The sequence below is a fragment of the Epinephelus fuscoguttatus genome, linkage group LG7 (genome assembly GCF_011397635.1).
Source record: "Epinephelus fuscoguttatus linkage group LG7, E.fuscoguttatus.final_Chr_v1".
NCBI lineage: Eukaryota > Metazoa > Chordata > Actinopteri > Perciformes > Serranidae > Epinephelus > Epinephelus fuscoguttatus.
Genome location: NC_064758.1, coordinates 11,611,601 through 11,636,220, shown reverse-complemented (window position 1 = coordinate 11,636,220; position 24,620 = coordinate 11,611,601). Strand labels below are relative to the sequence as shown.

The 24,620-nt window shown below is 41.8% G+C and overlaps 1 protein-coding gene across 1 annotated transcript in view; it reads right to left on the bottom strand.

Annotated features, from left to right (window-relative positions):
* Positions 1 to 24,620, bottom strand: part of LOC125891449 (plexin-A1-like) — a 365,915-nt gene that overhangs the window by 285,792 nt on the left and 55,503 nt on the right. Inside the window, exon 3 of the mRNA XM_049580754.1 lies at positions 17,253 to 18,642. Within this exon, the coding sequence (XP_049436711.1) occupies positions 17,253 to 18,425 (1,173 nt within the window). The 5' untranslated portion in view covers positions 18,426 to 18,642. The remainder of the gene's footprint in view (positions 1 to 17,252; positions 18,643 to 24,620) is intronic.

Below are 24,620 nucleotides of genomic sequence, written 5' to 3'. Positions count from 1 at the left end.
AATATTTTCTTATATATGTGTTAGTGCAGATGTCTGCATTTCTACATAGATAACCAGATATATATCTCGAGAGAGATATTATAGAAGCCAATCCAAGGATCTTGATCGCACCTTATCCATGCATATTTTAATGGATCACATCAGCCAAAATAATCCAGATCAAAGCCGACCTTTTCTTTACTGTACTCTGCTGTGTTTGGTCCACCACAGCCTGCTATGACACATCTGCTACTTTTGGCCTACATAAACCAAATGTAGGCAAACATCACATCTGTTTGCCAAAAAGCTCTTTCTATGTCACACAAGCCAGATGATGCTCTTTAAACCACGCTGTCCATCTGAGCACTGTAGACTATAATCTGTGTAATCTGAACTAAAGCCTTCCTTGACAGCTATAATCCAATTATAATAGACCACTACAGGGATTCACCCAAATATGGGAGCCTGAGAGATACTGTGCTGTACTGCTGTGTGGTGAAAGTGGAATGCAGAGACTGACGCAGAGGACGGTGTGCTGAAAACACAGGCACATAGCTTCATGAACACACATACATACACATGACAGTACACACAGGCAGAGATGTAATGGCTTGTTAAGCACCATTTAACAGAATTATGAGTGACTGCAACACTTACACTGAAAGTAAACATGTCTCATTTTGCTCAATGACTTCAGTCAAATATTTAGGAGACAATAATAATACTGGAAAAATCAAGTTAAAAACACATAAAAATGAAATGACTGGAGATAAAGGTAATCTTAGACCTGTAATGATTGAGGTTTTTTAATAAATATTTGAGATAAAAGCAGTGCTGATGAAGAGCTTGGCTAGTGTGGAAAAATTAATTTCAAATGTATACTTTGAATTCTTTATGTGTGTGTGTGTGTGTGTGTGTGTGCGCACACGCATGCTTGTCCACACAGAAATATGAAGCCAAAACAGGTCTTTAAGCTTTATCTCATCTCACAGCGCCTGGTGAGCAGCTAGCAGGAGAAGCAAAACACAGCTGGGACAGACTGCTTTAGACACACACAAAAACACACACACACACACAAATATCTGCACCCCTGCATTCACACAAACACACATACATGAATAATTAAAGAAACAAACACATTAATGAATGTTTGCACAAACACACACACGTGCAGTGATGTCCGTCATAAACCCACACAAACACACATATACAAATACAGCATAAATGCCCATCAATAAATAATTACACTCTTCATTAGATGCTGCAGGTCAGCAGTTTGGGAGTGTGCTGCAGAGGTTTGTGTGTCATACCATCAGCACAGGTTTGTGCGAAGGAAGAAGTTTGGGTTTTTTGACCCAGTTAACAGAATAGTTAACCCGAAATCAATATAAAGTGTATGTAGTAGTCACTTCCCAAGGGTCTCTGTGGTCCCAGGAAGTTTTTAAGAAAAGGTGTTAAGGAGAATTGAGCTCCAACAAAATGAAAGCTTATCGACAGAGGCTCTCATAGTGTTTTCCACAGAATTTGAATCTATGTGTGGCATTAGCTGATGGGTAATTCTCTCCGTTTCTGTTTGTTTTGCTTTTGTCTTGTTTGTATTATTTGGTGTCCCCTCTCTGAAGTCAGTGGTTTTTACGTGTCCTTTAACATAGCGCAGGTGGAACTCTTCATGACTTCTTTTTGTTCTCAGGAGGGAACAGACAATTGAACAGTCGATCCGATCAGAGCCAATCAGATCAGGTCGGTGGACGAGAGGAGCAGCTGCTGCAGAGGCAAGTGAAAGCAAACTTTTGGCCTCAGCCCAATGAATGGTTAAGTGTCACTTTCACTACTTCTGTCGTTCTACTGTACCACTTGTGCCCAGAGTATGCCCAACATTTCTAGAATGTGGTGCAATGAATCCGCTCCTAATGTTCACCTCCAAAAACAGAAAATCAATATGTAGTGGCAGATGTTGATATTGGGGTGGGCCACGAAGAAATGCATATGTGGGAAACCCTGCCGAGCGAAAGACAGCAAAAAGGTTGTAAAAAAATCAGAAAAACGTCCTAAAAAATTCTTCTCAACATTACGAAAGTGATTTGTGAAAATGAATGAAATTTTTTTCCATAGGTACTGCTGAGCAAAGGATTTCCAGATTATCCTCCATCTTGTGGTTTGAGTCATATCATAGGCAAGTTGTCAATTGAAAGCACAAGCCAGTTAACGCACACACAAATCTTCCTGGGACCCTAGACAGCCTAGTGAGGTAAGTGCTATATATAATTTATATTGCTTCTGGGTGAACTACTAATTTAGGTAGCTATAGAAGATATACAGTAGACTTAGATTGTTTGGTGGACTCATACATATTTGAAACAGAGACAATCAAAGCTAAGTGTATTGTTGCACCATTTAACTTCGTCTAATGTCAGCCTTTCTTGACAGATAAAAGCTGTCTGTTTCAAAATGTGACACTCTAATACTTAAACTCCAGTATCACTGTTATGTTTCTGCTCAGCATCAACTCGGAAATCTTTTTCAGACCACTGGTGAGTTTTTGATAAAATAAGATCACTTCAGGTCCAACCCATACAGCTTTAAGGCTAAGCAGCCACAAGCTCCAAAATACTCCAAATCCATAACAAGCTGACACTATCATGAGCCCATAGCAGCCATTAATCCACTTTGTCAAGTGTGAGAGTTAACAATAAACACCACTGTGCGGTAAATTTAGTTCACAGGCACTATTCATACTGTAGTTGGATCTGAGAAAAATTCTCCTATGGAGAAGTCACTATAAATTAGGAAGACTTCACAGCATGGTGGGCACCATGTGACTCAGCCTAAGGCAGAAAATATCACAAGACAAAAACATATGGGAAAGTGTTACAGCTCAAGTCATTAAAATGCCTAAAGGTATGTCATATTTTGCTGCATCATGCATCAAAATGTCTCAAGAGGCTGGAGTGAAAACTGCACCTCATCAAAAAGTGTTTCCCCTCAATGGGCTGTATTCTAGACAGCATTTGACAGCAATTCACCCCGGCACTGCATGTATTTATCACCGCACTGCCAGAAAAAATCATCTTTACAAGTCACTTAGTCTCCCACTGAGTCATAAAAACTTGACTTCTTGAAAACACGGGAGAAATTCTCACTGTGGCCTGAGATAACACCATCTGTTTTCAGGCTTGTTTCACCTGTTCTTCAAGCAACAGTGTCAATATCTGTCAAAATAAGGCAACCCAAGATGAGTGTTGGCTCCTGAGCCAGAGGTTAAGTACTTCTCATTTTGTAGGCTTAGCAGGCTCCATTCTTGTAGAGGCAAACATTTTGGATACTGGCTCATATCCCAGTGTGGTCTTATTTTGGATAGGCTTCACCAACAGTTTAGATGGCACTGTGAAGTATTAAAAATATAACTGAAAGATTATAGATCTGAACCACTCGCAAGATCATCATTCGTTGCTTCTTGTTCACAGAAGTCTCCTGGATAATTTAAATCCTATGATAAACTTTGAGCATATTCTAATTCAACTGTCTAAGAGAAAACTAGACTTCTGCACCTTCTCTTGGCTCTGTTTTCTGTTTTCAGGCTTTAGGCAATCAAACCAATGATGAGAGACTTTGTCCAATCACAGGTCATTTCTACAAATGCAGATGCGCATGCTTCCCTTCAGTGAAATCTTAATTCAATGGTGGAGAATTCTGCAGAGAAAGTTGCTATTCCAGCATTGGCAACAACTGCCTACACTGCAAAGCAACCCAAGAAAGGAAGACAGAGTTATCAAAAAGACAGTCTAAGAGAGAGTCTGTCAATAACCGAAATAAAAAACGTGTTAATATCAGCAAAGTTTTTCAGAGATGGAGACAAAATGTTGCTAACAGTTTAGCCTTCTGCTAACTGGAGTAAACAGCTCACGGCTCCAGCTTCAAGTTTGTGTTTACTTGGCTAAAGTTAGCTCGAGTCTGCATGTCCTTTGCCTCACTCCCCGCTGCCACAGACCACCTCATCGGAGGAAAAACAGGCAGCAACTCCAGAGACGGACATCCACTTAGCAGCTGCGGACACCCAACTCAAGCCAGTGTAAAACCCCAGCTCTGGGGTACCTGACAGCCATGACTCACCACTGGATCAGCAAACTTTCTGTTGCTGCTGTTACACAGGTTGGCCCTGCCGATGGCCACCAGTCCACTGTGACACCTGGTGCTAGGGAGTTTGCACTGGTCAAATTCTAGCCGCTACAACCTCAAACCAACCAACCAATAGTGACAAACTCACAGATACCTCTGCAGTTCTTCTCTGCTCCATAGAGTGTCACAACTTTCATCAGCATCATTTTCAAGAAACACCAGGCAGCTGTTTAAAAAAAAAGAAAGAAAGAAAGAAAAAGCTCGAGAAAAAAAAAAAAAAAACAACACACTTCCAGTCCAGCACCAAATAGCAAACAGACAGTTTGGCAACTAGCTGGTGTATAGTGCGAAGCATTTAGCAGCTAAAGAGCTAGATATTTCCCCCAGGAGCTGGAGGAGAACAAACAGAGGTAAAAGTAGAGTGAATGGACTTACATTCACCAGAGACTCGACTCCAAATCAATGCTAATGTAGGTTCCTGTCTGCTGGATGTTATGTGATGCAAGTAGTTTGCCATTATAACTTTATAAGGTGATAATATGTCAGCGTTACATTTACAGCTTGTTTCTGGGCCCAAAATCTACTGATACCTCTTTAACACTACCACAGATTTATGTGGCAGCCATCATTTTTATATTTTTAACATGAGAAACCATGCTTTGTTTTGTTCAGGCATGAATCAGAGATTCAATCATTCCTATGGGGAACAAATACTGCACCACATTAGCTAAATTTATCTAAAATTAGCCAAAATTCTGAAACTGACACTGAATGTATTGTCGGGTGCACACAACAGAATTTTAAACTTGGTGTGTAGACTTTTCTTGACCAAATGCTCCTTACTTTTCCATCTGCACAGGCTTGTACTTTTTTTCAAAGAAGCAGCTCCTTTATAACACTGTTGCTCATATTTTGCACTTATGATTCAACCAAGATGGTTTCATGCTCATCAAAGCCAACTGGAAGTGCTCCAACTGTGAGTCACAACACATCATTCTTTACTGAAAATGAATGAAACTTTTACTACTGGTATCCTAAAACCACAAAATAGCTTACCACACTTCACCACTTCATAAAATACCCACAATTCTACAAAAGCTTCCTGCTTAATATCCTGTATCTTGTATCCATTCTACTAGTGTGGATAAAAGGTTATTAAGGTCACCATGAGGCAATTCCAAACCAGAAAACTTTGCAATAACAAATAATAAAAAAATATTTGTGTGCATGATGTAAGCAGAGCCATTAGTGCCTTGATATTCCCCTCCCAGCAGGCCCAAAGCGTGATGCAATGTGGGTGATCTATCCACTGAGGCACCAGCTAACGGTAATGAGACTGAAGATACAATAGAGAGATAGAGAGAGAATGAAGCAGTGAACGGATACAAATGCACACAAACACACACACACACACACACACACACACACCCAAGCCACCAGCCGCCTGGAAGACAGAATACAAAATGCCACAGAAATAGACTATAATCCTGGCCAGCAGTGATCAACACTGATAAATATTAATAAACACCATTATGCTCAGAGAAAAATAGAGACAGAGTGAGAGAGAGGGGGGGAGAAAAGATAGAGAGGGAGAGACAGGCAGAGAGAGGTGGACTCAGAGAAAGGGAGGGCAATAACAAAAGACTCTTCTTGCTCTCTGTTATTGCAGCCAATTTTCCCTCTGACGTCCACCTTGTGGTTGTGCAGACAATGCAACAACACACACACACATACACACACTCTCTCTTCTTATTATCAGCCCATTTTCCTCTGTTTGTTTCCTCTGTTGTTTTGTCCCTCTTCTTTGGAGGCCGGGATAAGAGGTGGGCGCGCACACACATACACACACACACACACACACACACAGACACACACACACACACACACACACACACACACACACACAAGTGAACACTTGCAGAAGTATACAGAGAGGGAGAGAGATGCAGAAAAAAGGAGATAAAGTGAGTTCTAAACACACGCACACACACACATACACACACACGTACGTACACACACACACACACACACACACACACAGAGGATAGTATCTCCCTCTCTCTGTCTGAATCAGTCTCATTAGTCATGCTGAGGCTGTAGCGTTGCCTGGTCGGCCTGCTTACAGAGCTGTGGAGCTGGACGGCAGCCCACAGCCAGCGAAGGTCACCCACCACTCAGTTTAACTCCCAGAAGACCCACACCGGCCTCTTCTTGATAATGAGAGGACATAAAGATGCACAGGGAGAGACTTGAGTTTTTGAGCCACACCCATCATGTTGTGGAGCTGCGGGAGGAAGAGGCTCACCTAAACTGAAAAGTACTGAAAAGTACTGCAAAACTTATTGTTGTTGCCATGCAACCCGCGTTATCGGATTGTAACATCTAATAAGAAATTCTGTTAAAGACACAAAGGTTTACAATGTATGAATGCAGCTTTAGTTACAGCACTTGTATGTATTGTTTTCACTGTATCTTCTTTCCAAGAAAAACACAATGTTGTAAGCACAACCGTATCATAACATGAAATAGAGGGTGTTGTTTTTACCTTTAAACCTTACTGGGTTTGAATGTTTGTAGTTGAGCATGTTTGCTATCATACACCATCTGTCAAAAACTAATGTGCAGCAGAAGGTTAAAGAAGTTACAGAGATCTGTGACTTGAAGACACTGCAACAAGCAAGCTTAAAGAGGACAACATAGCATAAATGCATCTAAGTTCAGCATCTAGATCTGATATTAGCCTGATAATAATGTTCTTATCAAGTTTGTCTGCAAACTCTTCTAGGACCTGTTGGACTTTGACAGCATTTAAGGCTGCTGTGCAGTTTAGGACTACCTGATCCAAAAGTTGACAACTAAATAAAGGTGGTAAATTATTTGGACACGAATCCAAAGGGTCCCAGATTGACTAATAAGACATGTACATCTATGACTGATTTAGAATTTTGACAACCAAAGCCACACATTACAAACTAGCCCATCCAGAAATGACATGAAATGATGCAGAATACATTGACTGGGGCGACATTTTGTAAGTAAGCGTGCATAGGAGTGTGAGCGTGATGCCCCTGCCTCAAACTGATACTGTACATTCTGACAGAGATTGCGACCAAGACTTAATTCCATTTATCTTGAAAAGTGTTACATATAATAACTATTGTTTTAGTTTTGCTATTGCTGTTGTCGGAGTCAAAAGGGGCCTTTACCCACAACCCAACTTTTTGTTAAGTGCAGTGTTTTGTATTGCTTTTTCCCTGCTACCTTCATAAGTACATTTAAGGGTCATTGGGCCATCTAACAACAAAGAGTATCAACTACTGCATATAATCCGCCCACCACGACAAGTTTTGAAAACTGACCTACTGCAGGTGGACATAACAAAATGATGATGATGGGGAATAGTGAATAGAGTTTTTTTGCTGTCAATTTTTAATTACTTAGTTAGAGATGCAGAAATGGGCACTGTTTTTACTTTACTTCACTCTGCTTTACTTTACTTGCCACCACACCCTGCCATTTTTTTTAATCAATACTTATGGTACATGTCCACAGGATCTCTTTTTTAATGCTTCCCATTCATTGTTTTGAGAGCTAGGGCATCATGCTGGGGGCTCCTCATTTGCATGAAGTTGAGGTCAAGGCTACTTTATGTAAATCCAGGGCCTCCAGTGCAACTTCCTGTTCTGGAAACTCCTGAAAAACTTTTAAACTAACAGTTGCCAATCTAAAATGAAGACAGATTCAGCAACTGCATGGCTTATCTCAGAAACACATTTCGGTGAACTATTTTCATGCTATAAGAGAAAGTTTCCATACGAACCGCCATGTTTATCTGGTTTGACATCCTGGAGCAGACTGCCTGTGGGTGAAACTTTTGTTCAATTAGGTGCAGCGAGGAAGTGTTTGCTTGGTTGTAGGAAGGTGTAGCTTCTATGTTTTCTTATTTGGTCAGTTGCCTTGGAAGAGAAATGGCTAACTGCTGTGGCATGCCTATCAAGTGTCTAATGCTGTGAAAAAGTGCTACCCCATGTGTCCAAAAATGCTCTAATGGACTCAACTGGTCTAGTGATGAACCCTATAATTATAAACTGAAAGTGTCTGCTCTGTACAGCAGCAACAACACATGACTAGAGTAAGGATGAGAGTAAAGGTAGTAAGGAGAGTTGACCGACACGATGATGGCAGAGGCTTTGGTGTTAAAGCATAAAGCAAAAGCAACTATTTGGCAGTAATTCAGATTTAAACCCAATGCTAATAGTGACCCTGATAATGTTAATGAGAGAAAAAGAGTTGGTTACACTGTGTGGAGGTACAGTGCTCTACAGATATTGGGGGTCATTGAAGAATATATTTTCTTGTAAAATGACTGGTGCAATCAGTTATACTAGTGTTGTCTTGAGTTTATTAACCAGTGGGAAAATTTGCTCACTGTGGCAACCCTAGTCTTCACCATGACTACCAGCGGTCCCTGTTTTTATTGTACCCTGAACACAGAATCACCTGGAAAACTTATACTATATAAAGGTTTAGGAAGCAAGATCTGAACTTACAAGGAACAGCTTATTTATATCACTTATATTGTTGGGAAAAAAAATATGTCAGGCTGATCCCAGCATATGTATGACTTAGGTATTTGTATATGTATCCCCATTGTTACCAAGTTATGACTCAGAGATCTTAGGCAGACTGCATCAATCGGGGTCTTGGTATTAATAGTGTCTTTCATATTGGATGTTAAGCAGGCCTCACAGATCATGAATGAAGGAATGTTTTCTTGCTTACAGCCAGCCCATTGTTCTTCTTTCTGCCCACATCTCTATCCATTTGTCTTGCATTATCTCATTTCTCCTCTCAGTACTGCCTCAATCACAATTTATTCTGTCCATTTTCCCCCACAGAATATGTTCATTCTGTCATTACTGACCACAAGGCAAATATACAAACCAAGCAAAAAGACATCTCAATTGTGATGGGACAATGTAGCATAAATGCAGGACAATGTCCCTCATGTTGGCCATGTAGCTCTCTATTCTGTAGGTTTCATTGGAGTTACAATCTATGGGTCCTAAATACACTCTGTGTTTAAACACAAGTGCTGAATCTCAACTCAAATCTAGATGACATTGTAGAGACCCTCAAGGACTGAAACATCATAGAAATGACTTTCTCTCCTATATGAGAATTATACTACCTAAGCCGTAACAGGGAAATTGGAATTGGACTTGGACTGATTTCAAGTCAATTTTAGACAGGGTGTGAAATGGTGACCATAAAGTCCCTCCTTGTAGTAGCTATAAACCTGATACAAGTGGTCAATGATAATCCGCTGCCATAGGAATGTGAGCGTTATATAATAATTTGTAATGAAGGTGAAAAGGTTGACATCTTTTACAATACTAAAATTCTTATATTGATCTTCATAGAGCGCAGTTTTTAGAAAATGAATTTCTCAAGTGCTGTACGCCATGATGAAGTTTGATAGCCTCCAGGTAGAGAGCAGTGTGTGAGTGCTGACTGGCTGACCCGACCTTGTCTCTTGAAACGAACCAATATGAAAGTTTCCACATGACACTAGTGCGGAGGCAAAGGGCTGTCACCGCTCTCGTCAGGGAAACGCTGAACATGCCTGCACGAAGAGATGATGAATTCATCACGCCGGCGTCCCAGAGCGAGCTCAGCTGACACGACCTTGATCGATCACAGGCAAGAACGACAGATGGCCATAAAGGACAATCATGTAACTGTACGCTCATTAGCATAACCACATGCATATACAGTACGCTTTATACTACAAGGCCACATGGCGTTTGCACAGCACCGGTGGGCTTGTGACAGAGATGTTGTCATTGTCTTGCATGAAGTGTGACACTTTTAAAAAGAAAATTCAACTAGCAAATATAACAAGAACACGCTGCATGGGATCCAGTTATTTGAAAACACATATTGTCAGTGTCCAGCCAAACACAGACCGTGACTAACCCAGTTAACAAGAAAGACAACTACGATTCCCAAAAACACATTTCTTACATTTTTGAGCACAATATGACTATACTTGCCAACATTGAGACCTCAAAAAAGGGAGGATTTTAAAACCTGAGTGGGGGGTCTGGGAAAAATTACAGTTTCAAAAACTTTATTTTTGCAATCTGGTGACTTTTAAAGATGAAAAGAACAAAATAATTAATGCATTTAACTTGGTTTAGGTTTTGGTCATTGACCCCACTACTCCAGCAGAGTATCAGGAGGAGGGAGGCCAGACTGTAGGCTATCCTGCCTGGCCCACATACAGCTGGGTCCTGGATGTCTAAGCGAGGTGCCACGGGGGGGTAAGAGTCTCTGGATGACAGCTGGGTACCCCGCTGCAGAGAGGGAGGGCAACAGCCAAGGCACCCCTGAAACCCCTGCTAGAGTGACCCGTTGAACTTCCGCACATGTAACACAGTCAGCACAGAAACGAGGTGTTCATCAGTAGCTGTGCACAATGCATGCGGAACAGGAGGGTCAAAGAAGGATGGAGAGAGACGGAAGTGCTAACGGGTAGAAAAGAGTGGACTGTTAGAGTCGTAGGGCTAATGCTAACTTTACAGTGCTAGGAAAAGGTTGTGATACAATCCGGTCGAACTCCTGACTCGTTAAATACTGATGCCTGGTCAGTGGCCCATCTGTGTCAAACACTGATGCACAGAGGAGGCCTCTGATCATGTCCAGTGTGAATCCAAAAGTAGTATGATCTGCATACTATGCTAGTGACCTAAACCTAACCCATTATTTTACGCAAGTAACAAGCATACTTGTTTTAAGCCAAGCCATGTTTTTTTTTCCTGAACCTTATTACATGCTTCTATTGCCTAAACCTAACCACAGACTTTTGTTGCCAAATCCTGAGGAAGTAAATCTAAAATCAGGGTTGTTGTGTTTTTTACCTATGTTTATTGTGAAAAAAATATATAGGCATTAACGAGCAGAAACTGTACATTTTCTTTAAATAGGGAAGTTTATTTTGAAAAGAGAAGATGCATGTAATAAGTGTAAATTGACACGCCATTCCTGAACATGTACAACCGACGCCGGAGGGCACCTAGCGCATCATAATTTGCCATGATTGGCCACCGACCAAGAGTCAGTATTTGGGAGTGAGAATGTGTTGTGTGATAACAAAATGGAAAAAGGTATGAAAATTTGTAATTAATCAGGAGAAATATGGGAGCATTGTGACCGTGGGAGGAAACCGAAAGAGGGTAATATAATACGCGAGTCTCCAGGGAAAACGGAAGGGTTGACAAGTATGTGATAAACAAGTGATTAGAGTGATTGTCCATTTATAGACTAGCCACAGGTTTGATCTTTAAAGTGGCCATATGGGCAGTCAAAGCATCTTCTCGCTCATTCTAGCTCCCCAGAGGCTTGTCATTACTTGACCAGTGGTGTCTGACACATTGCATACACTGTAATGATACATAATACTAAAACTAGCAAAACTGCCTAAATCTGAGAATAAGGAGAGAAGACTGACTCAAACAGAGGCTCAAAGAGTTGAAGAAAAGTCCACCTTTGTGCTTGTTGGAAGTCAGTAGTGTTGTTCTTAATACTTTAAGTCTATCAACAACTATCTATCAATCAACTTAGATTCTACAGTCTCTGTGAGACTGCACTCAGGCACAGCGGTGCTTTGTTTCGTTCCTCTCCTCTCTCATCCCTTCATCCTGACTCATCCCAATAATTTGTCTGACTTCCCTCTCCTCCTAACATTGTCCCTTCCTTCTTTCCTTCTCACTTCCCTTTCATTTTCAACACTGCCCTCTATCCACATCCTCCCTTAGTTCCCCTTCTCTCTCCATAACCGACAAATCCCGTTTTCTTTCCGCTCCCCCTCTTTCACTAGCATCATCTGTTCCCTCCACATTGTATTTTCAGATCACATCCCAGCTCTGGCTTTACACAGTAAGTCACTCTACACCTCATCACTCAGTGGAAAGTCAAGGAGAGGGCAGAGAGAGATGGTGGAAGAGCAAAGGCTTGAGAAAGAGGGGGACACAGAGGGAGGAAGCTGGAGAGGAGCAAAAGAAGCAAAATTCTAAAAGATGAGGGAGGTTAAAGGTTGAAAATTAAAGGCAAAGAAAAGAGGTCAGGGAGAGGAGTTCGGTGAGGGAAACAGAGAGAAGAAAGCAAGTAAAAGAAGAAAGCAAGCAAAAGGCAGATAAAAGAAGGAGCATAGGGAGAATGGGGTTAGCAAAATGAAAGAAATCTTTATGCAAAGGATGGGGCGAGAGTGAAAGAGAAAGAGGAGATGGGATAGCCAAGAGAGAAAGAGGAGATGGAGGCAGAGAGGTGGAGAGCAGTCCAGAGATTTATGGCAGGTTGTTATGGAGCACCGACTGAATAACAGAAGGTGAGACCAGGTGAATTATTCATAAGGATACAGGGCCATGTGTGTGTGTGTGTGTGTGTGTGTGTGTGTGTGTGTGACATGTGGGTGACACGCACACACTCACACTCACACAGTGTCTCTCAGGCACCCTTAGGCCAGCTCATCTACGAGGAAAAGGAGAGACAAGCCACCCACAACCTGTGGATAGTCTGAATTATTCCTGAAACAGAATCGACAGGGGCTGGAAGACAGCTGTCCTGTCCTCAGGCTGAATGAGTAGGCTCGCTCAGCTGTGGAGACATTTTAATAAAATTACATTAAATTACGATGGGGAAAAAAAATGTCGTCCCTCTTGTTTTTGCCAATATCATCCGGTAGAGATTCCCACCTTCGCTACCTGACAATCACAAGTCAGTGTATTTAGTTCTCCATCTGACAAGTTTACATAAATGTGCATCATTAGACAGCATATGCGAGGATCAGTGCTGACCACCAATGCTCTCTGTGTTCATTTATAAACCTTTATGGAGCTAAAAACATTGTGGGTCAGGAAAGTTGGAGGATGAAAGTTTTCTAAGCCCCAACTGTATATGCAGGTAGCCTCTATTAGCCTAATGTTATTAAGCATAAATATGATCCTTCAATTTAGAGGGGCTCTGTAAGTTCCAGAGACCACTGACAAACCAAGACAGCCCACTTCAGATTCATTTCCTGTATTTGTGTCACATGAGATTCGCCACTGCCCACCCCTTTAGGAGACTGGCGGTGGTCCTGAGTCTATTCATTCCAATGGGAAAAATCAACATGAGTACAGACTAAGACGAATTATTTCCCCCCATAGTCACCTTAGTAAATATTGGACCCAGTTTTCACAAGCCACATATCTTTTGAACATTCTGACACTAAAATGGCACTTTTCAGATAGACAAATCAGGAGAAACTTTTTTCAAGGCATGTCTTGTCTTAACAACCCACTCCCGTGAGATCTGGTAACACAGAATCCCTTCCCTGTGTGATGTTATACTGTCAGTCTGGTTTTACCGCAGATAAACATAAATTAACAAAGACTTATACATGAAATCATGATTTAAAAGTTAAAACCGAACTAAACCTTGTTCCTTTGCTTAATAATACGATTATTTTTTCTATCTAACTATTTTTGGAGGAGGAAAGAGAATATATTGTTATTAGACTGCTATGATTATGAACCGGGCTGGTATCAGATATTAAGCTAGCAGATAATAACGAGCGGCAAAATAAGGAGCAAACATTGAATTTGTACCATATGTTGTAATGTTTTTAATCTGCTTTCATCATCCACACGATGTTTACAACACTTTCAAACGAGGTTGGGGATAAGCAGGAGAGGAGACCACGTTCACTTATAAGACCAGTGGTGTATACCGTTTCAAACCATTGGCGCAGCTTGTAATGCGTCATCTTTTGTGATAGAGTATCTTTGACAGTTCTCAACTTGGAGTTGGCTGAGCTGGCGGCTAGCAGCTAACTGTGCTAACTCCATCAATAGTGCTAACAATGGCAACAGTGCTGACAGAGTTAAGGGTGTTAACCAGGGGGTAACCGGAGGGTGGGTGCTAAGCTTCTCCATTGATGCCATCCCAATATCAGCAGAAACGGACCCTATAAGCACAGTGCAAAGTGGCGGTGATACACACACAATATGCACTAACATGCACCCACAGCCTAATCGCAACAAACCATGAGGAGCTCAGATAAGTGCTGCATTAGTGGTACTTAAGAGGAATTTTTTCTGGAAGCTCCTAATTTCACAAGTTGAGTTGTGTTTGCTGACATTTTTAGAAATGGAAGGGCCCATGGAAGTTCATTTGTTAGTGGATGATAAGTTAATACATTGTAATTTTCAAGAGTTTTCTTCGTAAATTCATATACATATATATATATATATATATATATATATATATATATATATATATATATATATATATATATATATACAGTACAGGCCAAAAGTTTGGACACACCTTCTCATTCAATGCGTTTTCTTTATTTTCATGACTATTTATATTGTAGATTCTCACTGAAGGCATCAAAACTATGAATGAACACATGTGGAGTTATGTACTTAACAAAAAAAGTGAAATAACTGAAAACATGTTTTATATTCTAGTTTCTTCAAAATAGCCACCCTTTGCTCTGATTACTGCTTTGCACACTCTTGGCATTCTCTCCATGAGCTTCAAGAGGTAGTCACCTGAAATGGTTTCCACTTCACAGGTGTGCCTTATCAGGGTTAATTAGTGGAATTTCTTGCTTTATCAATGGGGTTGGGACCATCAGTTGTGTTGTGCAGAAGTCAGGTTAATACACAGCTGATAGCCCTATTGGACAACTGTTAAAATTCATATTATGGCAAGAACCAATCAGCTAACTAAAGAAAAACGAGTGGCCATCATTACTTTAAGAAATGAAGGTCAGTCAGTCCGGAAAATTGCAAAACTTTAAATGTGTCCCCAAGTGGAGTCGCAAAAACCATCAAGCGCTACAACGAAACTGGCACACATGAGGACCGACCCAGGAAAGGAAGACCAAGAGTCACCTCTGCTTCTGAGGATAAGTTCATCCGAGTCACCAGCCTCAGAAATCGCTAAAAAGTTAACAGCAGCTCAGATCAGAGACCAGATGAATGCCACACAGAGTTCTAGCAGCAGACCCATCTCTAGAACAACTGTTAAGAGGAGACTGCGCGAATCAGGCCTTCATGGTCAAATAGCTGCTAGGAAACCACTGCTAAGGAGAGGCAACAAGCAGAAGAGATTTGTTTGGGCCAAGAAACACAAGGAATGGACATTAGACCAGTGGAAATCTGTGCTTTGGTCTGATGAGTCCAAATTTGAGATCTTTGGTTCCAACCGCCGTGTCTTTGTGAGACGCAGAAAAGGTGAACGGATGGATTCCACATGCCTGGTTCCCACTGTGAAGCATGGAGGAGGAGGTGTGATGGTGTGGGGGTGTTTTGCTGGTGACACTGTTGGGGATTTATTCAAAATTGAAGGCACACTGAACCAGCATGGCTACCACAGCATCCTGCAGCGACATGCCATCCCATCCGGTTTGTGTTTAGTTGGACGATCATTTATTTTTCAACAGGACAATGACCCCAAACACACCTCCAGGCTGTGTAAGGGCTATTTGACCAAGAAGGAGAGTGATGGAGTGCTGCGGCAGATGACCTGGCCTCCACAGTCACCGGACCTGAACCCAGTCGAGATGGTTTGGGGTGAGCTGGACCGCAGAGTGAAGGCAAAGGGGCCAACAAGTGCTAAACACCTCTGGGAACTGCTTCAAGACTGTCGGAAAATCATTTCAGGTGCCTACCTCTTGAAGCTCATCGAGAGAATGCCGAGAGCGTGCAAAGCAGTAATCAGAGCAAAGGGTGGCTATTTTGAAGAAACTAGAATATAAAACACGTTTTCAGTTATTTCACCTTTTTTTGTTAAGTACATAACTCCACATGTGTTCATTCATAGTTTTGATGCCTTCAGTGAGAATCTACAATGTAAATAGTCATGAAAATAAAGAAAACGCATTGAATGAGAAGGTGTGTCCAAACTTTTGGCCTGTACTGTATATATATATATATAAAATGTTGATTTTCCAAACGACCTCATCTTTTTTCCTATGTCATTATGCCTTGGCATTTCTTGCATTACATTACCCACTCCTTAGCTTGCTAAATTGTTAGCCTCGGTGGCTTTTGGCATCCATTTTATTGTTGCCTAGCAGCAGTGTTCTCCCGACTTAAACACTTAAACACCAAGCTGTGAACACAACTTCCCCTGTCACAATCATGAGCTCACAAGTTCCATAAGAAGGCAGCATACAACACACACTTGGGGAGCATCTGCTCAGGGCACAATTACTCTATTATATCTTCACTTAGCAAATATTCTTTTGCTGCTACGTTAATCTTCAGCATGTCACACAGCAAACCTTTAGACTGATCATGGTAAATATCTGCTCACATTCTCCCATAGTGCTGGATTAGAAAAGCCACTGAGTCAGCATTTATTCCATGTGGCACAAAATGTGAAATCACACCAACACTTTGGGTACTTTGGCCCAAACCAGAATGGAAAATATTACATTGTGGCATTTAGGAAATTTTCAGTCTTTCCACTTACAGGTTAAGCAGGGAAACCTAAATAGATGTACAAGCAGCTTGAAGTTGTGGTGACCTGCCAACCTGCCAGGGTGGAGATTTTGGCTTTGGCAGTGAGTGTGGGGGCCAATTGTATTCAATTTCCAGAAATTTCACTTAAACGTTAGGATAATGTTGGAATCAATCATTGCCTCTAGGGGGTTTTCCTGTTTAGTTGGGCTTCGATTCTGTCTTCACTACTTAAATGTGTCCAGCAGTTCTCTAAGAACCACACAGTTATCTGCACTTTTAGGCTTACAGTGCAATTATTTGAGACCAGTCCTGTTTCACGCCTACATAGACAATGCTTCAAAGCTGGGTAGTAACTCTGCAGACATGCTTAATATGAACACACCCAAAACCCATGACCACTAAAATGCTTTTGGCCAGATTCAAGGTAAAGACAAGCTGTCCAACCCGACCTTATTCCGGGAACTAGAAACTGAACTGGAAACTTAAAGTGGTAAAAACTAGCCTATTCTGTCTTTTCAGTTTTAAACAAACACATGCAAACACAACCACAAACCAAAACAGTCAGGAATAACATCATTTTCATGACTACTGATGATCACAGAAACACCTCTGGGAGCCACTGCGTCAAACACTCACCGAGTTGATGCAGGCTAGCTCCTTGTTGAGCAGCCAGGGCAGGGAGAGTTTCCCCTCTCCTTTGTAGCACGACTGAATCCTCTCTTTAATCTTCTCCTTTATCCGTCTCATTGTGAACAGACACAAAGCCGACTCCTTGGGCGGCTTGGCTCTGTTCTTCTGACCCTGGGCGAATACAGTAAACAGAACCTCCTCATGCTCTTGAATACCAAGCGAACGGGCCAAACGGGTCCCTGGCCGGGCTAAATAAGCATCCTGAACCAAGCGGTATTCCACTCCGTCCTTGGTGCAGCCAATGGGGAACTCAACATAAGAGTAGAACTTAGGATCATCAACACAAAGGCGGACAATTTTAGAGGTGAAGAATTGTTCACTGCTCGCATCAGGTGAAGTGAGCTGAGTGTCAAGTTGTAAGGTAAGATAATACACAAACTGCTCGCTGTTGAAGCCGTAAATGTAGTAGATGTCAAACGCTGGGAACTTTGAGAGTGTATCTGAGGGAATCTTCAGCTGCGAGGAGACAAACTCATCCTGGTAGACAAAGCTGAACATGTCAGCATTCTCCTCATTGGACATTAACTTGCGGCTCGACAGCGTTGGGAAGTACTCAGATTTTCCATCAATGGGAGTGCCGACAAAAAGTTTCCCACCTCCGCCAAAAAGATCTGGGGAGATCACGACACCTGACATGGTGCCTGCCTCAGCAACACTGGATAGATAATGCTCTTTACGGTGGTGGGGCTCGCCAAGCTTGAACAAATCATCCAGACGCAGGAACTGGCATATTCCCTGGGAAGTACTCCCACAAGCAATTAAGCGGTTATGGGCAGCATCAAGTAGCAGGAGTTTATTGACGTTAGAGGTCTGCACTAGCTCATGGGGGCAGGACTGGACACCGGGAGGAGGGTAACAGCGAGGATTGTCTGTGACTGGGCCAGTAACATGGCTTCGTAGCTTGGTCAGGTTGCCAGACAGCTTGTAGATCCAGTTGACAGCGCCCAGATAGACCTCGCCTGTTTTGTTGTGGACCACCAAATGTGTGAGACCTCCTTCCGGTGGGAAGAAGGAGAGGAGGGAGGAGGAGGAAGGAGTGGAGGTGGAGGGCATGGACAGGGAGAGGAGAAGGACGAGAATAGGGAGGATGAGAAAGGGTGGGTTAAGGTGGGAGGACATGGCGAGGGGAGGGGAGGTGTAAGCGAGTGGGTGTTGGTGTGTATTTTTGAGTGCGTAATCCTCTACAGGGTCAGTCAGTGCCTTTTAGGACTGCAGGGTATGATGATACAAAAGAAGAGTTTCCTAGCAATCGACTTCCTTTCTTTTTTTCCCTTCTTTCTCCGCTGTTGTTTTTATAACCTCATCCCCTGATCTTCAGCCTCGTCCGCCACCAGCCCTGTGAAAGAGAAACAAAGCAAAATCTTAGCAAACACAGATGTCAATACATTTCGTGGACTTGTGTTTTGCACTTCCAGAGATCTGACAAAAAGGATTCATTTGTTTGTATCGAAATGACAAGACAATAAATATTCGCCCACGGACTCAGACTCGAAGGCCTCGATGCTGAAGTCCAAAAAAAAGAAAAAAACAAATGAGGGCACTATCGGCTTTGTTTTATTGACTTCTCAACTCTTGGCTCGCACCACTCCGTGGAGTGCATCTTTTAAAAGAAGACAGGGCCAAACATTGCTCTTCTATGTATTGATTGTCTGGAGGTATTAAAGGATCCAGCAGACACAGTGAGCATACGCACCCAAATACATACACACTTCAAATACACACAAAAATGCAACATGTGACACAAGAGTGTATGCAGGTAAGAAATCATGTAGATGTTCTTTTAAACAGTGTGTTTGTACAGTACCTAAAAAAAGGAGACCCACATATACATGCAAAATCACAAACGGGGAGAGCCACTGATGTGCGCCATCGTGATAGCAGGTAAACATCCATAAATTACAAGGAAGGCTGCAGGAAGAATCCTATAGTATATTTACAACAAGAGCAACAGAGCAGAGAAATACAAGCATCCTGCTTCTAAAAAGGAAAGGAGAGAGAACTGGTCCAACACGATAAAGCTAGAGAGACAGTGAGAGGCAGAGAGAAGTGAAAGCTATTTGGCTCCAAACCAGTTTCATATAAAGGCAGCTGAGATGGTGGGAAAGATTGCTGTAAGTGAAAACTACAGGAAAAAAAGCGAGGAAAAAAGAAAGGGAGATGGGACCATCCATCTATTTTTCTGCTACCCATTTCTTTCTGACACACTAGAGGCTGTGGCCTATCCCAGAATGCACTGTAGGAGCCAGGTAAAGTCAAGTGCAAAAGCAACATGGCTGCTCCACATGTTTACATGTAATTATCAACATTGTTGCTACCACTGTGTGATAAAGACGAATGTTATTGGAAGTTTTTACAAGGCTGAGAGAGTGACACGCCTGCTAAAGAGCATCTGAAATGAATGAGAAATGTCCTTCTTACTGAAACCCAAAGTTTGCATTATTTTCCGATGTCAGGAAACTCAAATTGTCTTCTAACTAGCAGAGACTGATCAGTCATAAACCTGTTCACCATCCCCAGCCATACCTCACTCTTACTGTCAGGCCAAACCAAATGTAATCATCCAAGTAACCATGTCCATCTCCATTAATGTTCACTGAAAGCAAGCGAGGTGCACTGCAATGGGTGGCACAGAAATGAGAGTCAATTAACATCACAAAAATGTTCATGGTGTTTGACACGTGACCACTGCTGAACTATTTGGCTGAAGACAATGATCTTGGTTGCAATAAGAAAACACTGGGAAAATGCTGCAGAAGTTTTTCTTTTAGAAGTTTGTGGATCAGTGTCGTGGTTGTGAAAACAAACTACACAGCATTCTAAGTAAAAAGCCATTTTGTTTTGACAAACTCTACTGGTTGGCAAACCCAGAGGCAACCACTTAGCTTCTTCTTCCCTGTGTAACCTTAGCACCTTGGTGTGGCTAAACTGAGATTGTATTCGTAGAGCTAGATACCATGGCAGAATCAGGCCCGCTGCCAGTTTGTGTCAGTGGTCCACTGGGTTACTGGAACAAAACTCTAGCTCTATCATATTAGTAAAAACTCTTCACAATGACATGAAATAACCAACAATTCCAAGATCTACCATTTTTAAAACTTTCTTGGAGCCTAAAAACGCCGTTTTTATGTGCATTATCTCAGTGGAAAGTCTATAGGCCCAGACACACCAATCCAATATCAAAGAACTAGTGGTGACGAAGGCCGACTGTTGCGTCACTTCACATCGCCTGTGTCTCAGCTTAAAAGTTGCACTTGAACACATCGCACAGAATGAAGCTAATAGTCAACGACCACTTACGTGCTCTGCACCCATGTGACAGTAAATAACTCTCCATACCAGCAGGTGTCAGTTGCCTGTATTCATTCAAAAAGGGGAAACCAAAAGACCGACAGGGCGGGTTTGTGATGCTAGTCGGCCAGTTAGCACATTAACAACATAACCAAATGTTGAAGGAACAAATGATATTTCCTGTGTGCTTGCAAACAGTAACATAATCAGTTATGAACCTTTTCTGTTAAAGAGCTCAATGTCTAAAAAGTATCTTACCTAATATAACAGGTTTGTTTCGATTTTGACCCGTATTGACTTAAGTCATTTGTTTGCTTTCCTCACTTCCATTTCGCTTCTCGTGCACTGAGCTGAACTAACCAATCAGAGTGATTTCATTCACCGACAACTTCTGCTGGCAAACCAGGAAGAGAAAAACATTCTTGGTGTTTGTATCTGGTGAGTTACTTTCACTGGAATGAACAGGCACCATCCAGTTCTAGAGTCAACCTTGAAAAGAAGACATTGCCGGGGCGTTGGTGGCTTAGTGGTAGAGCAGGCACCCCGTGTACAAGGCTGTTGCTGCAGCGGCCCTGGTTCGACTCCAGCCTGTTGCCCTTTGCTGCATGTCATCCCCTCTCTCTCTCTCTCTCTCTCTCTCCCCCTTTCACACTTGCTGTCCTATCCATTAAAGGCAAACTGCTCAAAAAAATAAATTTATAAAAAAACAGAAAAGAAGACATTACCGATGTCACTGTCAAGGATATGTCAGTCAAACAATCATCTGCCCTTTGCCAGGCCGCCATTGTAAATGAGAATTTGTTCTTAATGACTTGCCTGGTTAAATAAAGGTTAAATAAATTAAACAAATCTATCATTGGTACAGAAACAAAATAGTGGTTCAAAGGGCTGATATCATCAGGAACTGTTTCAAACCAGCCAATACCCACTCACTGCCCAGCCTTCTTTTCATTAGCTCACTGGTTTATGCTCGGCTAAATAAAGAGCACAAGGCGAAGGCCTGTTTCATAATGGAGTTTGGTCAGCAAACTATTCTCGTCTCTTATTTCTGCTGCTGTTTCTCATTCCTCCCTTTCATTACATTCCTCTCTCTCCCTCTCTCTCTCTCTCTTTCTGTCTCTCTCTCTCTCAGACACTTCACTTCTAGTCAATAGTGTCTTTCATCTCCAGCACAGCCATGATTACAGTGGCCCAGATGACGATGCTGTTGCCTGTCCCATTAGGACAATACAGCTACTGTTAGCATCTTAGACACACACACAAATGCACAAAATGTGAACATACAACGCACACGTACAGTATGGGGTCCACAGAATTTTTACAGACTCTCACAGATCCTACTGACTTCTCCGCATCTCAACACACACACTCATAGACATTATACAGACCTACCCACACACACTTGTGCACCACCCATGCACAACAGATCAACACAAGAATGCACACACTTGAAAAGACAGGAGAAGAGGGAATTTATGCTAAATGACATGTTACAATGGCTATTTTTGCAGCATTTTCATCTCACCTGCTCTGATGTGTTTTACAAATTCTATAAATAAGTCAAAACCAAGCATGGACTCAGTGGCCATATAGCTTTAGTAGCCAGTGGAGCTGAGAGCTGATGATGTCAGGTGCTGTTTGACTAAACTGGGACAAAGAGATGACAGGAAAGAGGAAGTGAAAAACAAGTTACTGATTTAAAAGTTTTGCTCTAATGTCTGAATTAGATCAAAAGAAATAAAATGGTTGAATTAATGGATGAAGAGTTAGAGAAGTTCTTGTAGATGCAGGTAAATGGGAATATTGTGATGTGGCACAAACCGTCCTCTTGCTTTGGTGCACACAGCCCTGATCCAAAAATTCAGACACTTCATGCTTTAATTGTGTGGTTATTAAATTATGTGTGTTTTTTTTTCCCAAGAAAACCTTGAATTACCGGGCCTTTACTTCTGTGTGTGTGTGTGTGTGTGTGTGTGTGTGTGTGTGTGTGTGTGTGTGTCAGGGCCATCCTGAAGCCCACCTGCCACATCAGATGAAGCCGTAGAGGCGTTCAGGTCTGTCCCGCGCTGATTTATTGCTGTTGGCACATCGATTGCACACACAGCCGCAGACCTTGGCCAAACACTTAGGCAAATTTATACACACCACTTCTTTAGCATGGAGCTCACATCCACGCTCCAGTATGTGTCTATGTGCATGTGTTTGTATGTGTGTGCATCCCGCATCTATTCAATCTTATTTACCACTAAAACACACACAGGCACACGTCCAAACACATCGGCCTATACATAAACTGTATGTACACAAAGTATATGTAATGGTAGACTTACTGGACAAACCACTGAAATAGTGTTAACATTTACATTTATACCCTATCCATTTTAAACACATTTCTTCTGGATGAAGTGCAGCGGAGAGAGAAAATGTTGGGGACACGAGCTGGAATTGAACCACTTGGTACCTTCACCTGCATTTATGACCCTGTTGATAAAGCCAGTGAACCCATGCGTTTGGTTTTCTACAAATAATAATCAGCAGCCACAGCTTGGACCGCTGATGGCTCTGAGCCTCGTGCTTTGTAACACCTCTCGGGATTTACATCTCATGCTATTTAAGTTATTTTACACCTTGTGCTGAGAGTTCAAGTTATTAGAACTTTAACCTTGTTTACTACCGACCTCTCAGAGAGAGCACAGTTAGTTTACAACTTCATGTTTAAACAAGAAGCTTACACATGGAGAAATCATCTGATTTGAAAATTAAATGTGTATTGGCTTTTCCTCAGCCTTGAGCTGTGCTCTCAGGACTGAGTCTGCATCCAGCCCAAGAGTGAGTGCCTCTCACACTGCTGATCATGTGAACCCCTCAGGCTCTACACATCATCAGCAGTATGAGCTGTGTTGACTGAAAGTTGGGGAACAGAGCATGGCGCTGATTAACGTCTAGTGCTGAAACATCTAGTCAATTAATTGGTTAAGTGATAATCAATAGTTTAGTTACTGAAGCAAAAGGCCTGGTAATAACATATTCAATCCAGCAGTGATGTCAAAGATGCCACAAAAAATATTTTTTTTATAGTATTCATCTCTGAAAACATCTTCATTTTACAAACTGTATTTATTCATTCATTTTCTGTAACAGCTTATCCTGTTACAGTGGGATTACACTACTTAAAGGTTTCCCGTGAAGTTTTTGACCTCTAGCAGCGCTATGGTGCTGTTTTTCAATGAGTGGATCCCTGTTATGTTTATCTCACACAAGCACACAAGAATGGCCATGCACGGCAGAGTCCTGAACGGGTCTGATTTTCAAGACCCACTACCGCCCCAGCACTGCGATGTGCAATTCCACACCCAATCCGCCACTCACACATTTGACCAATTAGTTCCACAACCCAACCTGACCTGTCGACACAAGATCCATGGCCCCATCCAAAACCACAAATCCTATAATAGCCTCATACTATATTTTGGTTACCTAGCATGTTTAAAGTGATCACTTTGGGACATTCATACACATAAAACTTTAACTTTAAAACAAAAGTAATTCGGGAAATACAATTAAATGTTTTTCTTTTTGCTTATACTCATAATATTGAGCAGTACATCGCCACAGTTAATATGCCTGGTAGTGATGCACCTGATTGAAGAGGCTCTCATATTCCAGCTGGAGCAGAAAACAAAGCCAACACACAAAGTCAGAGGATTAAAACTTTAAAAACATCAATTTATCCATCCATCCACATGTTCTTTCTTTAACCCAGAGCTGAACCTAAAAATAAAATTAAGACAAAATGCCGACCGCAGATCACTTCTTTTGCAGCTCACCCACCAGGTACCTGACGTGATGCAGGACTCTGATGCTCAGTGATGCAATTAACAGTCCTGCCAAAAGTTTGCCAAGAAGACTGCCAGAGAGTAAATTAAAACATTTGATATAATATTAAGGGATTGTTCAGGAAATAGACAGGGGTTAATTATCTCTAAGCTCTGGATAAAAGACTGAAGTGCTAGTTGTTGTGACAAT